Raw genomic sequence first — 18,311 nt, 5'->3', positions numbered from 1 at the left:
TATGAGCATCATATATAACTGTGATTCAGCCCAAAGATCTGCATTTAAATGACTTAGAGATCACAAGGCTTACATCTTGAAAAGGAAGAAAATTCAGGATTCAGAATGAAAATTCAGTTCCTCATTTCATTCTTTAAAAGAGTTTAATAGTAATTGCTTATGGTGACCATTTTAGGAGACAGCTGAAAGAGAATATATAGATGTGGGAATGAATAATAAAAATTAGCATTTATATAGCATCTTTCATTAGCAGATCCTCAAATCACCTTAAAAACATGAATTAATTAATCTTCACAACACCTCTGTGCAATGGATAACTTGTTATAATCCTTGAAGTAAAGTCATTTTTTCAAGGTTACAGAGCAAGTACATAGCACATCTAGGAAAAGAATCTTTCTGTCCTGATCAATTTTATGCTGTCTAAAAGAAACAGTAATGTGTCTGGACGTTAGCAGGAGGGCAACTTTAAAGTTTGTTTTAACCCTTGACGACACATGGTCTTACGGTGAATAGAGACATGGCAAGGATAGGGGCGCCTGGGTGGCTCAGTCAGTGAGTGTCTGCCTTCGGCTCAGGGCGTGATCCCAGAGTCCTGGGATCGAGCCCCACATCAGGCTCCTCTGCTGGGAGCCTGCTTCTTCCTCTCCCACTCCCCCTGCTTGTGTTCCCTCTCTCGCTGGCTCGCTCTCTCTCTGTCAAATGAATAAATAAAATCTTTAAAAAAAAAAAAAAAAAGACATGGCAAGGATAAAGTGTAGGTATACACAGATAACAGATTTTGGAGATAGGACTGTGGCCCATGAAGATAAAGTTGGTGGTGCAGCTTTCCTTATGAGCAGAGGGACCATTGTCAAGTTGAGTTATCAGCTCTGCTAGACCGTATTTGCAGGGCCAACCAGTGAGGAAGATGGTATTCTGACATTCAAGAAAAAAACAAAAGACTGGAGTATCCACATAAAGAGGGGATCAGCGGTACCCAGGAGGGGCCTGGAGTCTTTTAGAAGACAGCGTAAAGACGCGAGTGGGTGAATATGTGCGTGGCGGGAGGCCCAAGCCGTAGAACAGTTTGAGTTGTCTCTCCCTCTGAGCGAGAAGGCAGATCGCGGCCACGGGAACAGCCAGCCCGGGAAGCTGCCGCCGCAGAGGACACCCAGGGGCTTCAGGATCCTTTCAAGAATGTAAGAGAAACGGTGCTCATGTGAATTCAGGAGGTTTCCTCCAGAGGAGTGGGTATTCACGGATTGCCGTGGCGGGAAGTGGGGGTGGGGGGAGAACGAGAAGATAAAAGCTGCCAGTTGTAGCACAGAATGTGGTATGCGTAAGGAAAAGAGAAGGCAAGGAAAAACAAGATTTAAGGGAAAGAAAACGAAAGGGTGAGCGCGTATAAGTATTTCTTGAAATAAGCAGGCGGCAACAAAGGAGGAGGGAGGCTCCCCAGCCCTGAGGAAAGTGCCAGCAGAAAAGGCTCTAGCCTCCAGGGGCATTTGTTTAGCCAACCCCCAGTTATTGAGGGTAAAAAAGCTTGATGAATGCATTAAGCTTTTTGGCATAAAAGCTTATCCAGATTTTCTCCCTGCCCAGTAGTACCTTCTTTTTTCTTATAATGTGTTATCGTCCATCTTCCAAACTGTATCCATTCTCAGAATGGGCTTGATGAGCAATTCTGAAAATTTTAGTTTCTGAAAGATTTAGTTTCCACAACTATGGGACAATTGCAATTTTAATATGGTAGAAATCCTCACAATGGCTCTAGCCCTCAGTGTCCTCTAAGTGCTTTAAGGTTAGGAAGAATAAAACTGTCAGGGGCGCCTGGGTGGCTCAGTCAGTTAAGCATCTGACTCTTGATTTTGGCCCAGGTCATGATCTCGGGGTCATGAGATCGAACCCCACATTGGTCTCTGCGCTCAGCAGGGTGTCTGCTTGAGATTCCTTCTCCCTCTCCTTCTGCCCCCGCTAAAATAAATAAATAAATCTTTAAAAAAAATTTAAAAAACAAAAACTGTCATCAGCATTTAAGTCATTCACCTTCAATGAAAACGAATGAGTTGACATTTGGTGTATATATAAAGCAAGGAACTGTTAGGTGCTATGGAGCACGTGCGGAAAATATTAAGGTATCATAGTTCTGAAGTCGTTTTGAGGACTATGAAACATAGTTTAAATTTTGGATTGTGGTTCTATTTATTTTTTAAAAAATTCTAGATCTATCATTGTAAGAGAGGTCGATATTTGCTTTGAATCCTTGGACCAGTGGTAGCTGTTCCATAACCTGTAGCTGTTAGAATTAAATAATAAACATTTCCTCACTCAAAAATCTTCCCAGTTTGTGTGCATGTCCTGCGCCTGTTTGGCACTTGGTCTGCTCTGCACCGTTTTCCCCTGTGTTACTCAGGGCTGGTGCAGGTTCCTGTCCTTCTGGCTGGGAGAGATTTGCCACTAGGAGGCGCCGGGGAGAGATTGGAGGTGGGCAGAAGAGAGACTCCGGGATATTTCTCCCCTGCTCATTCTGCTTTGGACACCATCTTGTGTCTCTTTAGCTGTGGTTTCTTAATGCTTCTGGCTTCAGCCAGGTGCCTCAGCCCCTGGCCTTAGGTCACAATGCCATCTCCCTTTGTCCAGCCTGGGGGATAGTCACTTCTTCTGCTAATCTCTGGGTTACCTCGTAGTCCTGTATGTGGCTTCTCAGCTCCACTATCCGTAGAACTCTTAGGAAACAATTTGCTCAGATGTAAGTACATAAGTGGTTCCTCTTAGTCTCCTGACAAATTGTGTCTTAATTTTTCTTATTTGTGAAGAAACCCTTAATGACTAATGAGAGTTAGATCGATTACAAAAATGATTTTATCAAGAGCAGAAAGTTTTGCTCCTCTAGCTATTCTGACCATTTTGGTATAAACTTACTATATATCTGAAAACATCGTTAGGTAAGTCTCCCTCAATTTATAAATGGGTAGAAAGGGATGCCATTCTAGGCTACATTTTTATACTCAGGTTTTTTGGACACGAATTATAGAGCTCTCACCATAATGGTTTTTAAAGGTAAAACATGTTAGCTATAATGTCACATCACAGTTGCCTCCCATAAAGCTCTTGTGAGGATCAAATTAGATAATGTATGTGAAAACCCTTTGAAAATTGTAAGAAGCACTTCAGATGTAAGGTTGTGTTATTTCATTATCATTATATCTTGAATTTCTGTGAAGAAGCTTGAATGCTGCCTTAAATCAATACTTAGGGCGTTAGACAAAACATTATGGCCTCACTTGGGAGCTGGGAGACTGTCACTAACAGAAACCATTACAGAACTGACCTTTGTACAGAAGCCACTTTCTCTTTTTTGCATTTTTTTCTCACATAGCTGTGGTGAAAGGAAGGCTTGCCCTTCTTTAGTGTTTTGTTTTTGCTCCTAGATTAGGGAATTTTGTCTTTTATGCAGGCATGCAAATAAAATTAGCTGAAATAAAAGTCATTTTTCAAAATTATGCTTAGGTTTTATTTTCAGATATTTTGAATGAATTTGGTATCAAAGCTTTCTCCTTGAGTATGTTCATTGCTCACTCTGTAATAAAACTTTTAATGGCAGTCATATTGCCATTTATTAGTCACTGCAATTTATTCCTTGCAGTGAATTTTCTAGTGTCTAGTCCAGTTTAATTTGAAGTGACACAATGAATTATTCCCTCTGAGAAACTATTCATTGTTCTAGAGGATTTAGATAGGAGAGATGCCTCAACGCATATACTTGCTAAGTATTCCTCTGTGTAGCCTCATACTCTTGTGCGTTTTCTTACTCTTAAGTCATCCTGAATTTCTTCCGCTTCCATTAGTGATAAGCCTGCATTCCCCTCAATTGTCTTGATTCCTTTGGCTGTCAATTAGTCCATTCATAATGGTTTTCTTTGTGTATTTACTCTGCCTGCTTATCCATATTCTCCCGAAGAATGAGGAAAACAGCAACAAAACAAAAAACAAGAAACAAGTCACTTTATTTTGGACTTACTTAGCTGCCATAGTGTACCTCCTTCAATTATTCATCAATAACTTTGTGAATTATTGTACCAGGCCCTTTGGTAGATGCTGGGGATATAAAAGTGATCGAGACAGATGTGGATCCTATCCCTGTGATGAATAAACCCTATGGAAGAGAGAAATAATTAACTGGTAACAAATGAGTAATCTAAAAGAGTGTACTAGGCTAGGTAAGGACCATGGAATGTGAGGGGGAGACTTGATAAGGGGGTCTAAGCCTCCTGAAGTGCTGTATGGGGTGAAGTTAAGAAGGAACATAGCTTATAAGAATCATCTGGAGGGTGAGGGGATGTTTCAGGCAAAAGAAACTGTAATACAGAGATAGAAAAGAGTTTGGAATATTTTCACAAGATTAGAAGTCCTGTGTAACAGTGGGTGAGCTCCTTAAGATGTCGTTGGCCTAGGAAGAAAAAAACAGATTTTGGAGAGCCTTGTAAAACAATTGAAGCAAACAAGGACTGTTAAGTGAAAGATTGTCATGATCATTTCTCCATCCATCCATCCATCCCTTTGATGGTTTGGGGGAAAGGATTAGGATCCAGTGGTATTAGGGGATAGAGCAGAAAGCTGGAGGACAATTAGGGAGCTACTGCAGTTATCCAGACAAGGCAGGAGAATGCCCTTGACTATGGAGGTGAAAGTGAAGATGCAGAAGAATTAGGTGGATCAAGAGAGATTTCAGAGGTGGAATAGGTACCACTTGCTGGTGGATTTGATATGCAGTGTGAGAGACAGGGGAAACAGGTGACTCCTGAGTCTCTGACTTGAAGACATGAAGAAAAGAGTGTTTGGAACTTGAGAGATGGTATTTACCCCCATGGAATGAATGCTATCGTCCAGAAGAGAAGATGAGAAAAAAAGAGGATTCAGGAACTCAACACTTAGAAGACAGTGAGATAAGGAAGAGTCAGCAAAGGACACTTGAGAATGAGCTATAGCAAACGGGGGGAGGGGGTATTTAAGATCATGTGTTTTATTGGGGAAATGATTAAATTTCAAAAGCTTCTGAAAATCCGGCAAGATAAAGACAGAAAGTTGACCTTGGAAATTGACCAGATGGAGCTCCTCAGAGACCTTGACAAGAAGATTTTAATGGAGTGTTGAGGATAGAATACAAGTTAGGATGAGTTCTAAGTGGAAAATTAGGAAAAGGAAACAACACAGAAGAACTGAAGAGATTTTTTTTAATCACCTACTGTGACCAAAAGGATTCTTTGTATCAAGTTATTTGAGAAGTTGGGGATATACAGACAGAGGGATTTATATCTTCATAAAATATTTTAACACCACCCTGGCTTATTTTAAATTTGTATGTAGCAATTCTTCAGTTGTCAACTTAATCAGAAAAATTGTTATGACTTGATCACTTTTATTAATAGATTCTCATTTTTTAAACATCTAACCACTTTTTCGAACTACTTTCATACCTTACAATAACTTCCCAGCAAACTCAGAGGGACACTTGAATAAACATGTAAGTCAGTCAGAGTTTCCACAAACTTGAGTGCTTTGAAAGACTTTCCAACATACTGCACGTATACCAAGGATAACAGAGTTGAACCCTCTGGTTCTTGCATTACACCACGGTTTCCCAGGGCCAGATACCTCTTTAAATAAACTAGATTGTGCAATGGGAGACACATCATGGAGGTCAGCTACTATTTGTTATTGTATCATTGCTCATAAAGCCTCCCGTGTTCGAGAATGGCTGTTTAAGTTATTGTAGTCAACACAGATTCGTTTATATTGCCATTAGATTTTCTCTCAAAGAAGTATCATGTTGAAGCTTTTTTTTTCCTCTTTTAAAATATAATTGACAAATAAAAGTTAATCTGCTTGAACTTACTTTATGGCTAGAAACCATCTCTGTCCCACTGCTGTCAGCCTTGGATTGACTGGGTCCTCCATTGTTATTCTTGCTGAGTTCCAGTAACAATCAGCAAAATATCACAGGCATCTTGGCTACAAAATATTACCACTTTTACCCCTGAGCTAGTCGCTACAGACAGTGGATAAAACACAGGGTTTGGGGTCAAAAGACCTGGGTGTGAATTCCAACTCATTTGCTTACTGCCCAGGTTAAGTGAACAAGTCATTTTAACTACTCTGGTTCTCAGTGTTCCTAATTCATAGAACAGATGTAAAAAATGCTACTTTCCTGACCATCCCACAGGGCAGTTAGCGTGTTCAAATGTGAAAGCACTCTATAAACTATGAAAGGTTGGTATACTTGGTCAGTATTATGGGGATACAGATAATAGAACACAAATTTTAACTTCCTATGGGCTCTGAAAATCTGCCACATTTTTTGCGTTCTCCAGTTTTTAAGTCTTCACTGCTTATCCCCGCCACCACCATCTTTAAGCTCTTTTGATTGAAATCTGTGTGCTTCATTCGTTTATTTCTTAGTCTGATCCTTCAAGGCTGCTAGTTATGCTATGCCTTTATGTTAGAATTTAATTTTCATAGTATTAAATAGGAGGGAGAGAAATCTATTTATAGGAGTATATCTATTTTCTTTTTCATATTTTATATCAACATAGGTGCATAGGTGACATCAGCTGTCAGAAGTGGAATCTCTTTCTGGTGTTCTTCTAGGTTCCCGTCTTTTGTTCTTGTTCCTAAAATATGGAGCCTTTAGTGACACGTGTCTATCAGCATTTCCAGATCTTAGGCTACACAGCTTTGCATTCAGAAAGAGAACAGCATACGGTTGTTATGACCTTTGGCAACAGAGACCCCTCAATGTGTGCAGCAGAAGGGCCTCTTACTTGCTGGCTAGCTGAACCTTTTCATAAGATCTCACTATTCAATTTTCAAATGGAACGCAAAGCTCATGATTAATGCTCTATGATAATTGCTTAACACTGTTCCCATGCTTGCATTTTGCTGTATTAAGGAAAGAATTTTGGTTAGCATATACTTACAAAACTGCCCTGCTGAGTCACAGTGCCAAGAAGGCAACGCATTCAAGAGCAGAATGGAAACACTGACATTCAGTGCAGCATATCGCAGCCAAGTGTGATGTGCCACACTGGAGCCTGATTTTTATACAGCACAGTTAGGTAACAGTGGTGGTGGGAGATGGCAAAGGAGGCCCGGGTTAAATGCCTTCCTACACCCTTTTCTCCTTCCAGGATGTCACCAGGGCTAGGCCAATGTGATGCCCGAGACAAGGACCAAAATGACATCAATGTGCTATTTCCACTTAATAAAGCAATCTCCTCAGTGCTCTCCTTGATCATACTTGAAGACTGGATTCTGTAATCCAGCTCCACCAAAATCAAATAATTTCAGAACTTTTAGACTTTTTTTTTTTTTAACGAAAATCTTTCTTTTAATATATCCCCTCCTGTCTGGTGAAGCATGCTTTGGGGATGTGGTCACATAGGGAGACTCTGCTTCTACAGTGACATTGTAACTCCAGCCGCAAAAATGTCAACAGGTTTTTCAATGAACTACGTTAGTGCCTGTCTGTCTCTACTATTTAGCAGTTAACAAGAATCAACTATCATGGGGAGGATTCCCTGATAGGTTTTTGAACTTAAGGTAGGTATTGGGATAGCAGAAGAGAAAGGGAAAAAAAAAAAAAAGTTTGTTAAAGGTTTACATGATATTCAACTGCCTAAATATTACTTGTTTTTAATATTTATTTTTTGTTTCACCCCCACTTCCTACAAAAAAAATATAAATTAAAAAAAAACACCTCACATTGGAAACTTGCCTTTGTTCTCTAAAAATTTGGAGGACCCTGTCTACATTTACCAGATCTCCTGTATCAAATCCCTCTGAGCACATGCTAAATGTACCTTTCCTACACTAATATTCATAGTCACGTTAATTTCATTTAAGTAATATTTGCTGATTTTATCAGGCTTATCACCTAATTATTTTATTGATACATATTGATCAATAACTAGAATCAGGAGCTGTTTAGCAGAGTCGGAGCCATGGAGGAACACCAAGATATTGACATCTACATAGATGTGTGGGTAGGGGTGTGGACTTTTTTTTTTTTTTTTACTAAATTAGAATAAATACTTCTGTTTCTAAGAACTAGCAATTAGGACTGTCATGGAGAATTATCAAATACTAAAAAACCTGTGGTTGAGACATACAGAACTTTAGGATTCAGACAGAGGGCCAGAGAGATTTTGGTAGAAATGATGCCTGGAGATAGGCTGGTGGGAAGTCTTGAGATGACTCAATGATTTTTTTTCCTATATAGCTTTTAATCCTTTGTGTCTCTAAAGTAAAAAATATAGCTTTGCTATAATAGACGTAAAGGCTCCTTCAAGATTGAAATTTTTGTGTGAATTTATATTAAAAAATTCATACTGAAGAATGAGTTAAGAGGTCAAGATGAGAAATACTCTGTATTTTTATATTCTTCAATTTTAAAGGAAGTTCAAAGTAAGAATGAAATAATATGGATGAAAGAGTTTGAAATCGTAAAAATTTCAACATATTCCTCTGTGAAGGAAATACTTGTAATACAAAGATGCAGGACATTTTATTGAAAATAATAATTTTCATTTTATTTGAATGACTAAACATAACTTTATATTGGTTTTTCTTCTTTTTAAAAAATCTAACAGAGAAGAAAATCACGATATTCAGACCTTGACTTTGAGGTAAGTTTCTATGGATTTTTAAAATAATTTTAATTGCTTAAATTCGAGATTGACATACAATTACTTAGACATATTAGTCCGCAGTATGTAGGAGCTCTACTTTTTAAAAATGAAATGAGAAGTCAAACATTTTTAATTAGAATTCATACTGTAAAACTACTTGTAGAAAATTATTTTAACTTCTAATTGATTTAGATGTATGCTAAACAGATATTCCAAACAAAAAATCCACTTTACTAAGACAAATGAGCAGTTTACGGTGAGGATTGAAATTGATCGGTTCAGTTTGTTGTGAGGTAAGAATGTTGGTTTCTTCATTTCTCATATTTATAACAATTATATTGGTTTTACATCAGTAACTACCTGAAAAAAGAGCCTCTGAGAATGCTTTGGCTGGTTAGCTAGGTTTTTTCTGGAATTGCCTTGTGTACTGATTCCTATTATTTAGGTTCTCTGTGATACATTCCAGATTCTTTTTTCCAATAGCAAGGGTTGGTTCAGTGTGTTCCTGTGTTCAGTAAATGCCTTTTCACAGATATAAACAAGATGAAGATGTTCATTTTCCAATTTGCATTGAATTTATACTGATGTAATATCGATGCTAGAAATTACTGAAATCATACCATTTGAGCAGCTTATGCTAAGCACAAAATTAATGATGTTTAAGCGTCACATAAAAGGCACTTATGCATCTTGGTAATTGGATATGATTCACAGCCTGCTGACATAATTGGATATAATACATTATAAATTTCTCTAGCATATTTGTACTGTTTTGATGCTTACATAGAACTCGATAATCTTGGTTGATATTCCTAAAATTATGGAACCCTTCTAGAATATGGAAACTCCTAAATCAATCATCGTAATTATGTAGATGAATATTGTAGCTCGGCAAAATACATCAGGTATCAAAAGTGAGACTTAACCGTTTTTCTCTTTTTATTTACTGCATTGGTGAACAAGCTCTGGTTTTACCCTAAAGAGAATTGGCCTTTCTTAGTGAAATTTCAGACCACCAGAAACAAAGTAGTTATAAAGAACCTGACCTCGATGATTATGTGGCAAAATTTCCTACTGATGCATCTCAGTTGTAGCGGCCTGGCATAGGATAAAAACGTCATTCTAGCCTCTTAAGTTTTAGGGTACGAAGAAAAAACATTCAGCAATTTTTTTTTTTTTTTTTTTTTTTTTTACTTTTTACTGCCTTTTAAGGGACAAATTTTTTTCTGTTCTTTAGGTCACCCAAAATAGAGGATCATTGTGTATATATTTTTTGTCCTGAAAGCAATAAGTTGTCTTAGTACAAAGGAAAGGAGGCAGGAATTAATCCATGAGGCATCAGTGACAAAATATAGTAAAAACCTAGATCTAAAAGTAAGCCTCAATGCAACCAACCAAAGCCATGTAATCATAAGCTCTGAAAAGAAATCTAATCATATAGGGTCACTTGGAGCATTAGAAAAACTATTCCTTTTTCATATATTCTGTATGGCAACTCGTCACAGATTCCTTAAGCAGATGCTTAAGTATTTCCTGCTGCTTAGTATCCCAACATATAACCATGGTCTTATCAAACTATTAATAGGAAGATTTTGCAACACAGCAACCCTGGTAGTTAGCCCTTTAATTACTATAGTTATCTCACGATTGCTAGAAGTGTAAAATTGGGAGCGGGGGGACACTTTGAGATACTACATTTTCTTTCCCAACTTTTTAGTCCCACTCCCCTTACTCTGAGTGCAACTGTAGGTATGCGGCAAATATCTCATAGATGGTGTTCAGAAAAATTACTGCCAGCTTTACATGCGGATACATTTTAATACGATATGTTTGTTTGTACTTTGTGGATGGTCCTTGATGAAGAGCCAGAGTTGCCTCCCTCCGCTTTAAATCGGGCTGGATAAATTTTGTTTCTGTCAAGCTACTTGCTAGTCCCCCAGGTCCCACCCCATCAGCTTTACCACACAGGGGCCAGTGTAGGCATTTTGCCATTGACCAGCAGATTTGTCTCCTGGGCTCCTGAAGGTATCTTCCCTTTAGGCCATATACACTCCCCAAAGTCTGTACACAAGAACAGTATTCTCTCAACTCATATATCCATAAAACATTGGCCAGTAAATGGGGGAACGTCCTTTCATGTTGCCAATCTCCAAGAAAATACTGCGTTTTTGGAATAAATAGAGCAAGATGTTGACTAGTCAAAATAATGTAACAGCCATTCTTTCAGGAAAGTATACAGAAAATACTGTAGTGATATCCCTTTATTCTGTGACCAAACTCCTTACTGGATTTGCATTCTCAGCTCCAAGCAGAGATCTAGTATATAGTGTCAACCTCAAAAATTGAACAAATGAAAAAAAGTTTATCAAGTAGCAAATGAGTTTATTTGGAAATTGCAATTCAGGACATGCAAGCCTGGAAAGGAAAAGAGGAAGTTGGGAGGTACTATTCTAAACATTCCTAAAAGCACTATTGATCAAGAGTCAGGTTTTCTGCATTTAGTGATTTTGTCAACACCTTGATGCCAGGAATGACCTTTCCTGGTTGTCATGTCCCACTGTGGAAGGAAAGAGCATGGTTTTTGGAAGCCATTTAAGGCCACATTTGAGTAACAAAGGATAGAAAGGAGAACTCCCAGGCATTTCCCTCTTAGAGACTGTATCTTATCAAGGCTGTGAGCATTAGAGATCATCTTGAAATGTTGAGCCAGCATCACCCTACTGATTGATAGGTTATTTCTGCAAAGGTTTAACAGGCAACAGGCACAAAATTTTTAAACGATTATATAACACAAAAAGAGAAGCAGAATAATCTAGTTTGTGGGGGTACCCAGGTGGCTCAGTTGGTTAAGTGTCCCACTCTTGATTTTGGCTCAGATCAGGTTATGATCTCAGGGTTGTGAGAATGAGCCCCACATCAGGCTCCATGCTCAGTATGGAGTTAGCTTGTCCCTCTCCCTCCTCCTGCTTATGCACTCTCTCTCAAATAAGTAAATAAAATCTTTTAGTTTGTAGAAGGTCCTACATGAGGAACTCAAACCTGAAAGTAACCAGCTAAACAGATCAGATGTCAGGAATCAGGTTTTCTCTTAGCCTGGGGAAAAAATGTTCTAAATTCCAGGGTTTATTCCCCTTAGGAACAGCCTGGGAGATATAGGTGATGGCTTTATTCTTCCAGGCCAATGCCAAGGTAAAGGAAAAGAAGGGGAAAAGACAGACTTTTGTGTTTAAAGTATGAAGTCTTGATGTGGTGTCTTGAGTGGAAGCAGTCCCCCTTGATGTCCACTACTACTCTTCCACTTGATTGAAAAATCTCCAGGGTTTGTAGAAGACCAGATGTCAGGTGCAGCCATCTGTAGCTGTGGGGTGTATGTTCAGGATTCAAACCCCTGAAGTCTGGCTGGCATCTGGGTAATGAGGAGGACCTGCTATAGTTCCCTTTCAAGGAGGTTCAGGAGCAGTCTTTGTTCTACATCAGAAGCATGGGGAAAAAATGGAAACATTAGTTTGGAGGGTGATGGGTAGATATTTGAGAAAACCAGAAGAATTTCGGATCTAGTACAGTTTAATAACAGGATTAGAATCTAATATAGACAAAGGTGCAAACATAATTTTTCTCTCTATACTTACCCTGATTTTACCAAAGATAATCACAGTAAAACTACTTTGCGTGCATTAAACTTGGCCTGACTATATTTATACAAGTGTAGCAAGAATAGCGGTTGACCATATAAGCTCTTTTTAAGACCGCTTTGCTGGAACCTTGTAAGCAAGGTGCCAAGTCGATTTTTCTGAGGAGCTTTATTGGTTCCATAAAGTAGCCTTAGTTCCTTAAAAACTGTCCTGTCAAATCTAAGTCTATACACATCTCTCTCAAAATAATCCAGGGCCTTGATAAAGTAGCCAGTATTTCTAATTGTCATTACAAGGAGAACAGATTCTCATTGAACTTAGGGAAATAACTAACTATATTGCCATGTGAAAAAGCACCCAAGAGTTGCGAAATTCTGGAGGGATCAGGTAGGGAGAAAAAGTAAATACTTCATCTTTGTTTACAAAGTTATATTTTACCAAATTGGTGTATGTCATAGATAGCTCTAAAGAAAGGAGAAAAAGGGGTCCTTTTAATGTAGTAAGTAAAACATTAAAGGACCAGTAATGTTTGAAAAGTAGAAGTCACAAAATGGTAATCATCTTCCTGCATTCATTCAATACCATGTTATTCTTATTCTGCTTGAATCTAGTTTTTACATTAGTTCTGGAAATTTTTACCCAAATTTATGATCTCAAAGTTATCAGAAACCTGCACTTTTCCTGAGCTCTTTCCGCGAATCTCTTTGAAGACCAGTCACTTCTGTAGGTACACTTCTTTAAAAGCATCAGAGTAAAACCACAACTCCCTGTAAATGACAGAAGATTTAAAATGGCCATTATTAAAGTTCATTATAATGGAGTTGACAAGAAAATTTGGTTTTCCGTATATTTTAAGATTGGAACTGGAATTATGGCCAATAACATTATACCAAGACATCAGATTTCCAGGAATTTCATATAATTTCTAAAATATTTGTATTAATAACATTCACCTGCATAACCTAACCTAAGATGGTTTATCATCACTTATTAGAAAATGCTTCTCATGTAATTTAACATATCAAATAATCCTAAAGGGCTTAATATCTCTCTTTTTGTAAGGAGAAAGAACAAATCAATTATGTTGTAGGGACTTCTTGGAAAACCCAAAGTTAGTTCAAGACTATTTAGAATTGGATCTGAGGAGATTTGTCAAAAATATCAAAAGGTTTTAAAACAATTGGTCAAATAGGATTGATGAAATAATAGTTATCGATTTAACCATGGTAACTAACAATGGTTGCCTGTTAAAAGGCAAATACAGAAAGTCTCATAGTTCTGCTTACATAATCAAAGACCTGATAAAGACAGCAAATACAGAAAATTATTTTAACAAAACATAGAATCCTTTTTTTAAGCCAGATTACATTAAAAGATAGAGAACTTTTTACCATCTGTTATCAAAAGCAGACCAATAGTCCAAGAAAAATTTTGTCCATTTACCAAATAATTAAGGTTTAATTTACTATTAATATTAAAGCTTATTTTTTAAACCCTGATTACAAATTTTATCTAGCTTGGTCATACATGAGAATTTTTCCCAAGGTTCCTTCTTCACAGACCCTCTACAGCTTTCTATGTCCATCTTAGACTGTCCTTTCTGTTTCCCTCAACAGAAACGTATCTCCATACCTCCTACTTTTTGTCCTCATACCTTTTCTAACCAAAAAACATACCCTGCTTTCCTTGTATACAGAGTTGTTTCCCTTATTATTTCTACTAGCTTTAATTACATTTGTTAACACTTAGAAATTTTAATTAGAATTCTTTTTTTTTTTTTTTTTTTTTTTTCAAAGATTTTATTTATTTATTTGACAGAGATAGAGACAGCCAGCGAGAGAGGAAACACAAGCAGGGGGAGTGGGAGAGGAAGAAGCAGGCTCATAGCAGAGGAGCCTGATGTGGGGCTTGATCCCACAACGCCGGGATCACGCCCTGAGCCGAAGGCAGACGCTTAACCGCTGTGCCACCCAGGCGCCCCAGAAATTTTAATTAGAATTCTTAACCCTTAGAAACCTTAATTTTTAGTGAAAATTAAGCAATTATGAACTGTCTTTTACATTAGCATTTTTTCAAGTTGACAATTTCATGAATACATTTCATAATTTTTAGTACTGTTTTTCAATGTGGTACAAAACATGTTCATTAATAGACCCAAATATCTTTTGTCTCTCTGTAAAAGAAGCCAGAAATGGATAAACCTATGTTCAGTAATCAAGGTGTCCATTTTCTACCTTATTTAGAAATGATGTAGATATTCAATGAATATCTACATCATTTATTTTAACTTAGCACAACTTTAAGGTTACCAAAATGTATTAGGGAAACTAAAAAACTTTTTATCCTACTTAATATTAGACAGCTAGCCATCAGCCCAAGCTATTTTCTTGCTCACAGATTTTGTGAAAGAAATAACATGAACTTACTGCACTTTAATAAGCCTCACTACAACAAAAGTTTTATATTTAATGCTGAGAACTCTAAAGACACACATTTTAATTGAACCACAACCTTAAACTATATTTAATATCAAATATTCTCCCAAATCATGTGAACTTGAAAAATATTTGGGTTAGTTTCTGTTACATTTCTGAGAACTTAATGCTTTAATTTCAAGCCAATTTAATAGGGCTTGAAATTACTTAACTTTGGTGATACCACCAGAAGTAGTAAAATAACCATATCTATAATGTACATGCATAGACATTCATAAACAGATGCAAAAAGAGGCCCTAGAAGACACTTCAAGGTTTTTTGTTCTGTTTTTTTTTTTAATTCACTAATCTCAGGAGGTAATCCCTTTATAAAAACTTTTGAAGATCTTCTCTGGGTTTAATAAATTCTTTAATTATGGTCCATAGTTTGATAGATGAGGAAGTAGGGGTACAGAGGAGGTAGGTGTGGTGTGAAATGGGAAGTTGCACTGGAGACAAAGAGGAGAGGGAAGGCAAAAAGTAGCCTCAGAACCCCTTTTGTCTAGTTTGAATTGTTTGGTTAATTTAGAAACCTTATTTTGCAAAGAGGTGATTTTAGAGTCTTATATACGTTTGGAAGACTCCAGGTACCAACTATAATAGGCTCCTATTTAGTTTAATTTTAGACCTGTGGTCTTCTAATTTGGTTCTGAGAAAAACAAGTTTGGGAGGTCAAAAGCTCTCCACAAGAATTCTAAATTATTTTTGATTAACTTGGTCCATTTGATTAAGAATGTGAATGAAGAAGGAATGAACACAAAGCTGGCCAGGGTCCCAGAAGGAGGACCCTTTGTAAAGAATTTAGAGAACTGTGAATCCCATACTTTAAAACCAGAGGGTCAGCAAACAAATGAGTAGTCACCAAAAGGCTGATGCCTTCCAGAATAAAGTCAGAGAGCTCAACCAAAAGGAGGAAGCTTGACAAGAGGCTTACCATGCCAAAAGGGAAAAGATGACTCACAGAGAGTGCAAGAGGCTGAAGTGGCTACCATACACAATGCCTGGAGTTGTTCGTTCATCTGGGTTCATCACCTTCAGGTCCCACTTCTGCCACAACCTTAAAAATCAAACAACACATATTACTGAGCAGCAAGTGAGTTTATTTGGGAATAGCAAAGGAATTGCAATTTGGCACATGCAAACTATGGCAAACAGTAAGCAAGTCCAGATAACAAGGGGACAGCATCCTTTTATAGAGGAAAGGAGGAAGTTGCAAGGGGTTTTTGTTGTGAACAAAAGTTCATTGGAGGCAAGAGAGTTTGAAGTGGTAACACCTTCTTATTGACTGCAAGTGCAGGCCTCTTGCTATTGCCAGGCTGAGAGAAAACTTTATGCAGATTGTGATGAGTGGAAGTGCGTGAGAGCTCTCCCTTCATGGAGTCCTCCATTTTGAATGAGGATTCCTTTATTCATTTTCACAATAGTAGGCATTCAATAAATTACAATGTAAAGAATGATTTAAAATTGAAATTAGTCCAGTTTGCTTTAATAAAAAGTTATCAAACGGTATATCTGAGTTGGGGCAAAGACCAGTATTGAAAATGGACTAGGGAGTTAACACCTCAATGACGGCCACATTGGACTTCAAAGATATTTACATGCTATGCAACTCAAGGAGATGAACAGCAGGTAGAAATTCCAGGAGGAGGAAAAGGTATGGAGGTTGGCTAAGGTGTGGCATGCTCAAGAAACCAGAAGCAAATTAAAATTCACTGAACTGTGAAGTCTATAGATAAAAAGAGGAAGTAATTTAGAAACCATATAGTGAAGAACGTACACCCCAAGGGAGGAATTTTTACCTAATTTGTTATGAAAAGCTGCTAAAACGTTCTGTTCTATTATGTTTTGTTGGGTTTATAGTGATGAATGCTTTGCTCTGATCTGGAATTTAGAAACATGACTGGGGCAGTAATAGGAAGGAAAGACTGGAGTAGGGTAAATGAAGTTGAAATACAAATCTGGAAGTGACTAGCCCAGGAAAGAAAAATGGAAGTGGTCGGAAAGGAAAGGAATGAAGGGACATGGCAGAGTCAAGATCTATGGAGTTTGGTCCATAACTGAACATAGGGGAGCAGAGAAAAAGAGGACCCTACAAGTCTGAGCCTGGATTTCTAGTAGTATCATAGGCAGAACTAGGAAAATCAAGCAGACATGGAGTTAGGCCAAGTTGCATTTTAATATTTTGGGGATTAAGGTGCCTTAATAGGATGTTAAATCAGAAATATGAGGTAGGTAGGTTAAATTCTCTCTCTTGGATTGAGGACAAATCTCAAGGAATTCTTAGGAATGCAGTTCCAAACATCTCAAATTGCAATAGACAATATTATCCACTCCATGTTTTTATCTTCAAAAAACATGGAGATAAACCTTGTCACATTCTTCCATGGAACCATGGGACCTCTTTAAAACACCTTAGAATGTTCCTTTGAAGTTCCTAATGAACCCCATTCTTCCAGTAAACCCATGCTTTTCAAACTGGGGAGAGGTGACGGTGAGCAGGGAGCACAAGAAGGCATCAGTCCAGGATAAACATGCCCATCTTTGTGGGGACTTGAATTTTTAGCAGATTTTGGGGAAGATAAAATATTTTGTTACGAACACAGCTAAGCTATGGCATCGAAGGTAAGATTTATATTACTTTCTAAATATAAAGCATACAATTTCAAAGAAATGTCGCTCTCTGCTTTGTCCCCGATCTCCTGCAGTAAGTGCACTCTGTTAAGCAATCAGCACACTTGGAGAGGAAACATTCGAGCAATCCAGTCCTATGCTACATCCATCTTTTCTATAATGCTAAATTAAACTATTGCAAATATTTGCAGCCAAATATAACCTTGGGTGACAAAATAAAAAATAATACATACCTTATTCAGTTTTTTTTAGATCCTTTGTCTAAGCCCTGGATATATATTTATTCAAATAGAAACATGCTTGAAACATAACTAGACACTAGTAATGTCAGACAGTCCGTGGGGCTCCAGGTTCTGTCTTAGGGATACTCTGGGACTCTGGCCAAGGAAAGGTACAGAAATCATTCCCTTTTCACAATACGGCTTCAGGAATCAAGAGTAACTCCTGCAGTGTGTGTTGCTTCCTTAACATTAGTCTTCATTCACTTCCAACTAGTATTCAACAACCCACTCCGGACTGAGGACTCCTATGCAATGCAAAAAAAGAAAAATAACCGTAGGTTTATACTAGTAAATATGAACAATGAGAGCATAGTTGTCTATATTTCTAAGGCTAGAAAAGGTAATTTAGGTGGAATGGTTTCTAAATTCTATCAACATGACTTCCAGGCCCCATAATCTAAATTTTTCTAACAATTTCTCTGTTTCTAAAAGTCTACATATAGTAATGCCTACCTTATCTGTAGTTCACACTTAAATCCCAGCTCTGTGATTCACACTTCTGAATTTAGAAAAGAAAACTTCCAGGCAGTTTGTTTCAAACCCACCTGCAGGCCATTTATAAGCCACCTGTACGAAAAATAAGAGAGCACAATAGGATCAGAATAGAAGGCAGGGATCCTGTCTGGG

General features: G+C 37.7%; 1 protein-coding gene and 1 long non-coding RNA gene across 5 annotated transcripts in view; one reads left to right on the top strand and one right to left on the bottom strand.

Annotated features, from left to right (window-relative positions):
* Window positions 1-18,311, top strand: part of ADGRB3 (adhesion G protein-coupled receptor B3) — a 696,748-nt gene that overhangs the window by 664,359 nt on the left and 14,078 nt on the right. For 3 of the 4 annotated variants that reach the window (XM_045803249.2, XM_087856973.1, XM_087856971.1), the window contains one exon: window positions 8,628-8,663. The exons of the other annotated variant lie outside the window; for it this stretch is intronic. In XM_045803249.2, the coding sequence (XP_045659205.1) occupies window positions 8,628-8,663 (36 nt within the window). The remainder of the gene's footprint in view (window positions 1-8,627; window positions 8,664-18,311) is intronic. 4 annotated transcript variants of the gene reach the window in all.
* Window positions 10,960-18,311, bottom strand: part of LOC148107503 (uncharacterized) — an 85,690-nt gene continuing 78,338 nt past the window's right edge. The window contains exons 3-7 of the long non-coding RNA XR_015722255.1: window positions 18,138-18,251; window positions 17,637-17,929; window positions 15,707-15,829; window positions 12,969-13,065; window positions 10,960-12,134 (exon numbers count right to left, since the gene is read on the bottom strand). This is a non-coding gene — a long non-coding RNA (uncharacterized LOC148107503). The remainder of the gene's footprint in view (window positions 12,135-12,968; window positions 13,066-15,706; window positions 15,830-17,636; window positions 17,930-18,137; window positions 18,252-18,311) is intronic.

This window comes from Ursus americanus, chromosome 29, assembly GCF_024610735.1.
Source record: "Ursus americanus isolate L20-20 chromosome 29, mUrsAme1.1.p, whole genome shotgun sequence".
NCBI classification, from domain to species: Eukaryota; Metazoa; Chordata; class Mammalia; order Carnivora; family Ursidae; genus Ursus; species Ursus americanus.
This window is presented reverse-complemented; position numbering and strand designations above follow the sequence as displayed.